This window comes from Tenrec ecaudatus, chromosome 1 (assembly GCF_050624435.1).
Source record: "Tenrec ecaudatus isolate mTenEca1 chromosome 1, mTenEca1.hap1, whole genome shotgun sequence".
Classification (NCBI taxonomy): Eukaryota; Metazoa; Chordata; class Mammalia; order Afrosoricida; family Tenrecidae; genus Tenrec; species Tenrec ecaudatus.
The window spans coordinates 43,970,151-43,980,521 of record NC_134530.1 but is presented as its reverse complement, the minus strand read 5'-3'; the positions used below and the strand labels follow the sequence as shown (position 1 = coordinate 43,980,521).

The following is a 10,371-nucleotide window of genomic DNA, read 5'->3' as shown; positions in this document are numbered from 1 at the left end:
GACACACGGACACTGCTACTGAATCCTTTATCACACAGCGGCGCACACAGCCCTCATGGGGCTGCCCTCCACGAGTGGAGGAGGAGGGCTGCTTGGCAGAGCGCCTCGCACTCCAGGTGGGCCAGAAACAACATCTTCAGCTTTGTCTCCACACAACTCTTCTTGGCGAGCCGGCCCGCCAGCAGAGTGGCTGCCGACTGCTGGAGGAGCCAGCCGACCATCTGGTCTAATTTCAGGTTCTTCAGGGCCAAGATGTCTTCACCCCACAGCTGCAAATGGAGCACATTGGCAGCCACTCGGGCAGATGGCCTCTGAAACGAGAGGGGCAGCTGGACCTGAGCACAGTGTGCCCGCCCTCCGCTTGGTTTATTTCTGGGTCTTCATCTTTGCTCAGCCAGTCTCCTCCTATTCCCCTTCACGAAACAGACACACTGCTGCTCTCGCCCCAAGCTCTGGATTTCTCCTGGGCTGTGTGCCCTGCTTGGAACAGCCGCTTCCATTCACTTGGTGGCCGCCACACCTCCTCACTGCCCTGTCCCATGCTCGGAATTCCTCACTGCAGCTCTGCTAAGGCAGGCGTTCACTCCCAAGCAGGCCCAGCAGACCCATGGATTTCCTGCCCCTGTCAGGCCCGGTAGAGATCCTGATTGAAGTATATGATTCAGTTGTGAATGACAATGACACTTCATTGTGATGGTAAGAACTTGGTACTGTGGTGTGGGGATTGGTCAATGTTACCCTCCTGCTGGGTAGACAATGAGCCATCTCAGCAGGCAGGAAGAGGAGGGTCTCACCACAATCAGGAATGCAGTGTGTCCTTTGGCCCCCAAGGCACCTGTGCATGGAGCCTCTTCTATCCAGGGACAGAAAGCTATGACACCAGGGAAGAGGCCAAGGGGTGGCAGCACCAGAACCGAGTCAGAGCAGAAATAGCAGCTAGCAGCCTTCCTGGCACACACAGCCTTAAAGCTGGGTGCCTTCAGGTGGGGTGTGCATGTGGGTGAGGGCGCCTCCACTCGTTGGTTCAGGCTAAGGCTGATGGCAGAGTGGTGTACCCTTTGGGCACGTGATGGCGTCATTAAATAGCTTTGTAACTTGCAGTGGAGAGGTCAACACCTGTAGGTAAGACTAAGGAGCTTCTGACCAGAACTATCCTGAACATGTCTGATCCTAAGTTGGAACTTGTTAACTTTCCTCATGAATCCTGCGCAAGTGAGTGTGGTCTGTGAGTTATGTGTGGCCACTGCGGTGGTTTACAAATTGGACACACAGAGTGTGCCCGCCATGGGCCTGCTGGTGTGAGACTTGGTAAAAGGTTGGAGGTGGAGGCCTAGCTCACATGCCTGAAAGGAATGTCTTGGGCTGATGGGTCTGATTCTGTGATGCCCGAGGCGGTCAGATGTGCACTTCCGCACCCTTCTTTACAACTCTCGTCCCTTATGCTGGAGGCTGGAGAAAGCATCTCAATCGCTAATGGCGGAGGTGGCCATCTTCACATTTATATTCTTATATATATCTTATATATCTTCACTTTATATTCTCTGGCGCCTGGCGGCAGCGTGGCCAACAGTTTAAAACCACAGGCGCTGCGTGGGAGAAAGGCCTTCTGCTTCCACCATTGAGAGTTACTCTTGGAAACCCACAGCAGCTCTACCTTGTCCTTCAGGGTTGCTATGAGTCGGGATGGCCCGATGGTAGTGAGTTAGGTACTTCTTTCCAGTGATTTCAAAGTGTCTGGATCTGAACTTGGTAGATGTTTCCCTGCCTGACTAGATCTTGGCCGTTTCCATAAGCTACATCCCTTTAAACATCAAATAGCTCCCTTCTCCTCTGAGGTGTTCGGGGCCATCAAGTGGATTTTGGCACCAGGATGCTGTGTGGCAGAGCAGAGCATCTCCACGGGGGCTCTAAGCTCGAGTGTTCGAGAACAGACTGCCAGGCTTTCTCCAGGGGTACTGCTGGGTGGGGGTGATCACCAAGCTTTCCGTTAGCAACCGAAAGCTGCACCACCAAGTTCCCGAGTCAGGAAGCAGCCTGAGGTGAGTCAAGAGCAGCACTGCTAGGACTCTGCTGAAGGGGTGGCTAGCCGCCCATTTCAGTGAGTACAGTTACATCCATTGGATTGGCCCCTCGTGCTTGCCCAAACCTGCCCTTCACTCTGCAGTGTGAACCGGGGTTTCTAGCACCACAACGCACAGTACCTGTGGGCACAGCCTCACCTTGCTGGCCTTTCGTTGAAGCAGTGACCTCACCAGGCGCCTGGTGTCTGCAGGCACCGACTCAGGCAGTGCCGGCAGCTGAGCCTCTTGGTAACTGCGGCTTTCCAGGTGGGCAGGGCCCCGGCTGTAAAAGGGATTGGAGAGTCCGAAGATCTCATAGGCGATCGCTCCCACAGCCCAGACGTCCGCCTTGCTGTAGTCGATCACTGCGCCGGGGCCAGGATGGGCTGTGGACACCTGTTCGGGAAAGGAAAGCAACTGGTCAGCAGTCCGAGGCTGGTCGGTCACTGTCCTCACACACCCAGAGCCCTGTCAGGGAGTCCAGCAGTGGAGTCCACAGTGGTTCAGCCCCAGGAGAATCTGCCAAGGGACTGGTCCTGTTCCCCAAAGGCCCTGGGAACATGAGGGAGAACTGAATGAAAGTCAGGGGCAGGAAGGTGCCAAATTAGGGGTTGGAAATGATGGCGGTGCCGAGGAAATCACGGGGTGTCAAGTCTATCATGTCATAGGAGGCGTGGGGAGGTTTCTGCTGAGGACAGATGCACAGCAGGACTCACCTCAGGAGCCATCAGGCAGCCGTTGCCTCCCCGATCCACATAGCAGCTGCTGAAGGGCAGCTGCAGGCCGATGCTCTCATCTGCCAGGCAGCAGCCAAAGTCAGTGATCACCAGCCAAGGGCAGCCGTCTGCAGAGGGCCGGGCACAGGTCAGAGCTGCTGCTCCAGAGTTGCCACTACAGCCACCGCCAGGCCCTGGATGGGAGTCCGCTCACCAGAGCTGAACAGGAGGGTCAGTCCCCGAATTCAGAAACAAAATAGCCCAAGCAAGTAGCTGCTAGGTAATAACCCAGGAACAGGTGCTTGGTTCTAATGGTTCTAAGGGCCCTGCATCTCATGAACGTGAAGCCCATTGCAAGTTAAAAAAAAAATAGGGGCATTAAGTTGTCGATTGGTATGAGGTTCCCGATTCCTTTAAAAAATGCATGTAACTATTTGAAATCTAATCGCGTCAATTTTACCAGATGCCTGAATCTCCCTTACCCAGTTCCCAGACGGCAATAGAGCTGCTCAGATGCTTCTAGTGATGGGAACTCGTTATTCCCAGGGGCAGCTGGCTTACGTTTGCAAGATTGTGTGGACAGAAAAAGTCCCTAGGTTTTCCCGGACACAAACCCTCCTGCACCTTGGATGCCTCTGAGCGGGCGAGGGGCACCTACCTGCGTCCAGCTCCACGAGGATGTTGTCCGACTTTAAGTCTCTGTGTGCGATGCCCTGTTGAACCAGGTGGTCCACCCCTTCCAGCAGCTGCAAGGTCATCATGGTGGCGAGCCGGGGGCTCGGGGCAGCCGTGCCAAGATACTGGCGCAGCGTACAGGGATAGCTAGTGAGGGACAGCGGCAGGCTAGCCAGAGCATACCAGTGGTCTCCGGCACCTTCCTTACTGCCTCAGGCTTCCTGGAATCAACTAGAGGTGGTGCCTTTGAAGTCCCTCCCGAACTTTCTGTCCCCACCCAGCCTCATTCTGAGATGACAGCCCCGACTTTCCGGAGAACCCCCCAGAACGTTAAGAGGCTGTAGAACAGTTCACAACCTGTGGGTCTCAACCCCTTTGGAGGTCAAACAACCCTTGCACAGGGGTCGCCCGATTCATAACAGTAATAGCAATACAGTTAAGTAGCATCGAAAATAATGTTATGGTTGGTGGGGGGTCACCACAACAAGAGGAACTATATTTAAGTTGTCTGGGCATTGGGAAGGTTGAGAACCACTGCGGTAGAGGGTGATAAAGAGAGGGGGTTGGCATGCTGAAAACAGGTCGGGGAAGCTAGAGAGAATGTGCCAAAGAGCAGAGTATGTCCTGGGTGAAGAGGAGACTATTGTCATGAACTGTCCTCATGGGAAGGGCTCCCCAGAGCAGAACAGACACCCCGCTGGGAGTATGGGGTCTCCTAGTAGGCTTACTCCTGGACCCAACGTGCAGGCTGGGAGGGCAAGGCCCAGCCACACCCTTGCCACTTACTCACTTCTTCATAACGAGGAAAAGTGTCCTTCCGTGACCCAGGCCATTGGGGTGGAGGCGTGGGGGTAGCATGTCAGGGTAGTCGACCAGGGCCCCAGGCAGCAGTGGCACGGACGAGGTGAAGGCGCGGAAAACCCGAATGATGTTGGGGTGAGGGGCGAGTTGCTTGGGACCTCCTTTGGCTCTTCTATCTCAGACAAGAGGGGAACAAACCCGGCTGGTCTCAGAGAGCACGGCTGGAAAGGAAAGCCCTCAGCACCCAGCACATCGCCACCCTAGCCCTGACCCCGTGGCGTGGTTCTGGACCGTCCAGCTCCTCAGCCACATCAAGACCACTTAGCGACAGGCTGCCTGGTTTTTCAAGGACAAAAACTGGTTGCAAGCTGCAAACACCCAGAACAGTACTGGTGCCGTCCTCCCCACGCCCCCCCCCCCCCACATCCCCCGCCATCCTGTCACTACTGGCGAATGCGAGGTTTGCAGGCTGTACCACCAGGTGGTGCTCTACAGCTGCATCACTCGGTTCCCCCAGTCCCTGGAAGAGGACTTCTTGCCCTTGCTCCACTGAGTCCACCATTTACATCACTGGTGGAGCCTGGATGTTCTGCAGTCGTTCCCAAGCTGAATTAGCCCCATGAACTATGGCATTGGGGCAGAAGCTGTGCTGAGTGCTCGGGACTCAGTTAGCTTGGCGGGCAACACACCAAAGACCCTCACCTGTAAGGCACTGCTCCGTACGCCCCAGCGAGGGCCGCCCGGCTTGCGGGGACCAGCTCCTGGCTCATTGTGTTCAAGATGGCTTCGCTGGAAGAGCCCGCCTGCAACAGAGTCATGGTGAAGCCAGTCCCACACACCTGAGCTAACCTCCCTAAAGCGGCAAGACCACACCCGGTGCTCCAGGAGATGAAGATGGGGGTGGGGCCATCCCTGCTAATTCGTGTCAAGATGAATGAAGGTGGAGGGCGTGGGGCCCTCGGACAGAGAGGCCCCTAGTCTCTACAGTGTCTGCATTGACTAGCAGGCTACCGTCCTATGAACTCCAGCCTGGATGAAGTACCCCAGTCCCATCCCCGAGTAAACCCCAGGGGGAAAACCACCTCCTCCTTCCCCACCCTTCACTACAGATGGCGCTGATTCTGACTCGGTGACCTACAGGGCCGAGCAGAACTTCCCCTTTGGGCTCTGAGACTTTAACTCTGTTGGGAGTGGACATCTGTCTCCATGGAGCAGCTGATGGGTTTGAACTGCCGACTTGGTGGTCAGCAGCTCAGTGCATCGCCCCTAGGCTACTAGGGGGCTCGGGGCTCATGAAACAACTCCTCTCAGAGTCCAGTCTCTGGTAACACAATAGCTGCCCTGCTTCACCATCCGACACGTGAAGCAGTGGTGCTAGGACAGGCAGCTCCTGGGTGGCTAGGAGCCCAGCCTAGCTGGGGGAGCAGCAGTCTGAACCCCATTTTTAGAGCTGGCCTGGCTGCAGCAGCTACCTTACACATTGGCCTTGGGGAGTGCTCTGAGCAGGAGAAAGACTGTCAGGTTGTAAAGAATTCCCCAAACCACTGCAGTGGCAGGCTAGCGATTAGAGTCAGCTGTTTCTGTCGGTGCCAAAGAAGGCGAGTCAGGTCTTGGGAAGGAAGGTGGGGGTGGCAACTTCAGGCAGACCTGAAGCAACCCAGGCCCCAGTGGTGTAGTGGGTGGTATGTTGGGCCACTGAATGCACAATCAGTAGTTTGAAACCACCAACTGCCCCATGTGAGAGAGATGAGGCTCTCTATTCCTTACAACGTGTGTAATCTGGAAACCCAATGGAGCAGTTCTACCGTGTTCTGCAGGGTCGCTGTGAGTCAGCGTCGGCTGGACAGCAGGGAGTTTCCTTTGACAGGGTGGGGAGCAATACTTAGACCCTGCCTACTCAGGCACAGTCCACAGACCAGCCTGCTGGCCTGGGGGACCTCTCCAAACACTGGGCTGCCATTTATTCCCCCATTCCCAGGGGATGTTGGCTGGAGGCAGGGGAAGAAGCCAAAGTAGGTATCTAGGCCCTTTCCTGGGCAGAAAGCGTGTTTTCCTATCTGCTCACAGGACTGGCAGAGAGAAGGGGAAGGGATGCGTCCTCACCGAGATGTTCCACATCATCTTGATGGCTAGGGGAAAGGTCGCGCTCGCCTCAGTCTCTCCGTGTGGTGCCACAGCGGGGCCCCTCGTGGTCAGCAGCCGGAGGTGCCCTGCTCTTTGTGGGTCCTGGGGCACCATGGGCACCATGGCTTCATACACAGCAGCGCTGCAGCCCTTGCCAATGGACCGCCCTATGACGTACTCCTCCAGCTGGAAGCCCTGCCAGCGCCTGCTATTCAGTGGCTCAAGCAACTGCTTGTTTTTCTGGGTAAAAATTGCCTGTGAAGGACAAAGAAGGCTCGGTGAGGATGGGCCAAGTGAGAGCAGGGGAAGAGGTGGGGTGGGGCTTGGTCATCATGCTCCACTAGGCGGGCAAAGTGGGCTGTACCACTCATCCTGGCTCAGGCCAGTCTACCTCTCTCATAACTCAGAAGGATGTTTCTCAAACCCTTCCCACTTCCTTGCCGACAGACACAGCCCAGCATAGCTCACTGGGGGCCAGTGAGGTCACAACTTCTGCACTGTGCAAGTGGCATGGGCTCCTGCTGCCGTCACCCTGAGGCCCTTTCCTGGAGAGTCCCGATTAAGAGAGGGCTCTCTGCAGACACCGTGGCTACCAGAACCTGGGGTTGGGCCGGAGTATGGGATCAACAGTGGAAGCCTTCGCTTGCAGGGTGGGATCAGGAGTCTCCCTGAAGCCAAGGCTCTGTCGATAGGAGTCCACTGTTAGGAAACGGAACTGGAAGTGTCAGGACCGAACTTGTGAAGTCATGGTGGGCTAGGTGCACTGGGAGAGGCCAAAAGCCTAGGTGTGCACTCCTCCTTCGGGCAGTGGTGACGTTCCTCAAGTCACCAGCCTCCACCTCACTCCTCATCACCCCGTCTGCTGATCCCCTCCCACTAATTCCACCATTAGGCGCTCACATGTGCTGGCAGGACAGCCCTTTATAGCCACCCCGGCAGGCCCTAAGGCAGCGGTTCTCAATCTGGGTCGCCTGCTTCATAACAATAGCAAAATGACAGTTATGAAGTAGCCACGGAAATAATTTTATGGTTGGGGGTCAGCACCACATGAGGAAGGTTGAGAACGCTGTCCTAAGGGCACCCAACTGCAGACTCTCCCACTGGCATTTCACTCCTTCACCGGCGTGCTGCTCAGTGTAACCCTGCAGTTTTCTCTGCTCAAGTGCTCCCCACCGTCCGGCTTCCTGACCCTGGTGAGAGCTGCTCCCCAGCCCGCCAGTCTGGCGAAGGCCGAGAGTGTAACTACCGGGCTGTAGCCTCGGTGCCTGTCTAGGTTGCAGGAAAGGTCACGTGGTGGCAGTACAGGCGAGGCCATTTGCCCCACGCTCTCCAGCACGTGGTGCCATCACCCTCTCATTCCACTCTAACACGTGCCTCAAGTTCTCGCGGTGATTCCAGTTTTGGCCTTCCTGATGGCTGGTGGTGGTGACTGGCTGTCTACGAGCTTATCTGGCATCTGAACTTCCTCTGGGTTTGTCTCATTTGCCAACGTTTGGCGACTGTGGTTCCATTTCAAATGCCTCCATCTCATGCCACTACTCCACACCGAGGGGGAGGGGGCTGGCAGGTGGGCTTTTGGGCCTGGCAGATCTTGCAGCTGAATGATCTACTCATGGAAGTCAACTGGCAACTCATTAAAGATGTGAAGACGGGCAGGTGCAGTGTGAGAAGAGGGCAGATGGAGGGCCTGACTAGGTGGATTGACTGTAGGATTTAAAAAAGCCTCCCTCCTCGTCAGTATTCTGGGCTCTGAAAGTTTCCCACTCTTAACTGGCTTCTGCCAGTTAAGCGGTGACCAAGACAAGGGTAGAGACCAGGCAGATGGCACCTGTCACTCAGAACTGGTCAGAGATCAAACATGAGTCTTGTGACGAGGGACGAGAACTTGGCTGGAAACCAGGAAACACGGTGACACCGCTTGGTCCTCAACCAGCTCAGTGTCCTTGGGTCCCGCCTGGCTGCACTGACCCAGGAACGGACTGAGTACAACCGACAGCTTCTTCCGGGTCAGGAGAGCTCAGGGGGTGCCTGGAGAAAGCTCTGGCTAACATGTGGGCACTGCTGTTTTCCCCTGCAGCTCAAGAGTTCCCTGCGGCTCCACTCATCACTGCACAGCTAACCTGTGGAGGAGGCCAGGATCCGTGGCTAAGGCGTTCTTAGCTGTGTGACTTCCAGCAGGTTACCTCGCCTCTCTGAGCACGTTTTCTCATTCCTACACTGAGGATGACAACTACCAACAGGCGCGGGAGTGTGATGACTCAGTTGTCATTAAATGTGCTCAAGGACAGGGACCACTGTGAGGATGGCGGAGGACCCCGGCCTCGACGGCACCTAACACCAACAGGGACGAAACTGCACACAGGCTCACTCGCCCGGCCCCTGGTGTCACTGGCGCTGTAAGAGGAGGTGACCAGTAAGGGTGAAATGAAGCTGAACTGGTGATTTTCGAATCTTTTCCGCTTCCAACGGAAGTAGACCTAGATCTCGGGCTGGAATCATAGGTCGCCTCCAGGCCCCGCCCCCGCCGCGGAGGGACCCGCCCCCGCGGCTGAGACCCGCCCCTCGCCGCTCCGGCCCCGCCCCCGCCCCCGCGGCTAAGAGACCCGCCCCTCGCCGCTCCAGCCCCACGGCTAAGAGACTCGCCCCTCGCGGCTAAGAGACCCGCCCCTCGCCGCTCCAGCCCCGAGGCTAAGAGACCCGCCCCTCGCCGCTCCAGCCCCGAGGCTAAGAGACCCGCCCCTCGCCGCTCCAGCCCCACGGCTAAGAGACTCGCCCCTCGCGGCTAAGAGACCCGCCCCTCGCCGCTCCAGCCCCGAGGCTAAGAGACCCGCCCCTCGCCGCTCCGGCCCCGCCCCCGAGGCTAAGAGACCCGCCCCTCGCCGCTCCAGCCCCGTGGCTAAGAGACCCGCCCCTCGCCGCTCCAGCCCCGCGGCTGAGACCCGCCCCTCGCCGCTCCGGCCCCGCCCCCCGCGGCTGAGAGACTCTCCGCTCCGCCCCGCCCCCCTCCCGCGCGCTCACCTGGATCTCCTGACAGGCCGAGGCTGCCAGGCGGCCCTCCGCCTGCTTCTCCTCGACCAGGCCCAGCCCCAGCCCCAAGGCCAGAAAGACTGCCCGGCCGCAAGGCCCCGCGCCGCCCCGGGCCCGCAGCACGAACTGCCGTTGGAGCCGCGCCGCCAGCCCGGCTACCGACTGGCGGAAGAAGCGGTAGCGGTCGGGGAGCCCGAGTCCGCGCGGTTGCGCGCCGGGTGCCGCGGCCGGGCCGGGCCGCCGCTCTGCTCGGCCCCAACACGCCGCCGGGCCGGGTCGCTCGACCCGCCCCCAGTCGCAGGCCGGGCCAGGCTTGGCCGTGAAGCGCAGCAGCAGCGCTCGACCCAGCTGCAGGCCCCGGCCCAGCGCCTGTCGCACCGCCATGGTGGCGCCGAGGCCTGGACGCGCGGTTGCGGCTGGCTTCAGGTCACGATCACAACAAACTCCTGCGCGGCGCTTCTGCGCAGGTGCGGACGCCGGTGGGCGGGGCCGGCACCAGGCGCGCTTCCCCGGCTTGGGCGCGCGGGGGCGCTGCGGCGCACGTCTCCCACTGTCTCCTGCTTGCCTCGGCGGACGCTAAGTGGGAGCTATGACCGTCCTGGTCCAATAGAGAACTTCGAAAGGGAAACGAGCACGTATTGACCATCCGTCACTGTGCCTGAACTTTTAAATATGCTAATTTAAAAATACGCCCACCAAGGTAGTATCATTAGCCTCTTTTACCTGAAACCTTTTGCCGCCTTAGGTTTGGCTGCAGGCCCACAGTCTGCTTCTTAGCACCGCAAGGCCAAGGTGAGAAATAGCTCCTTTCACTTCACAGCTTGTTAAAAGCCGAGCCCCAACAACGAGAACAGATGACCATTTTTCATCCGTAATTTCCTACTCTATTATTTTGAAGCAACCCTTAGACATGACATTATTTCACTTGTAAACAATTCTGTCTCTATGAGATAACATTTTAAAAACAA

At 57.7% G+C, this 10,371-nt stretch overlaps 1 protein-coding gene across 2 annotated transcripts; it reads right to left on the bottom strand.

Annotated features, from left to right (window-relative positions):
* Positions 1-13: 13 nt before the first annotated feature.
* PINK1 (PTEN induced kinase 1) lies at positions 14-9,852 on the bottom strand. 2 transcript variants are annotated; one of them, XM_075551592.1, is made up of 8 exons: positions 9,395-9,852; positions 6,356-6,631; positions 4,955-5,055; positions 4,242-4,424; positions 3,435-3,598; positions 2,777-2,970; positions 2,220-2,456; positions 14-311 (listed from the first exon to the last, which is right to left on the bottom strand). In XM_075551592.1, the coding sequence occupies exons 1-8, from the start codon at positions 9,785-9,787 to the stop codon at positions 54-56; spliced, it is 1,806 nt and encodes a 601-aa protein (XP_075407707.1). In that variant the 5' UTR covers positions 9,788-9,852; the 3' UTR covers positions 14-53. The 2 variants fall into 2 exon arrangements, with proteins under 2 accessions (XP_075407707.1, XP_075407718.1); XM_075551603.1 differs by having other exon boundaries at positions 2,777-2,904; positions 9,395-9,850.
* Positions 9,853-10,371: the final 519 nt, after the last annotated feature.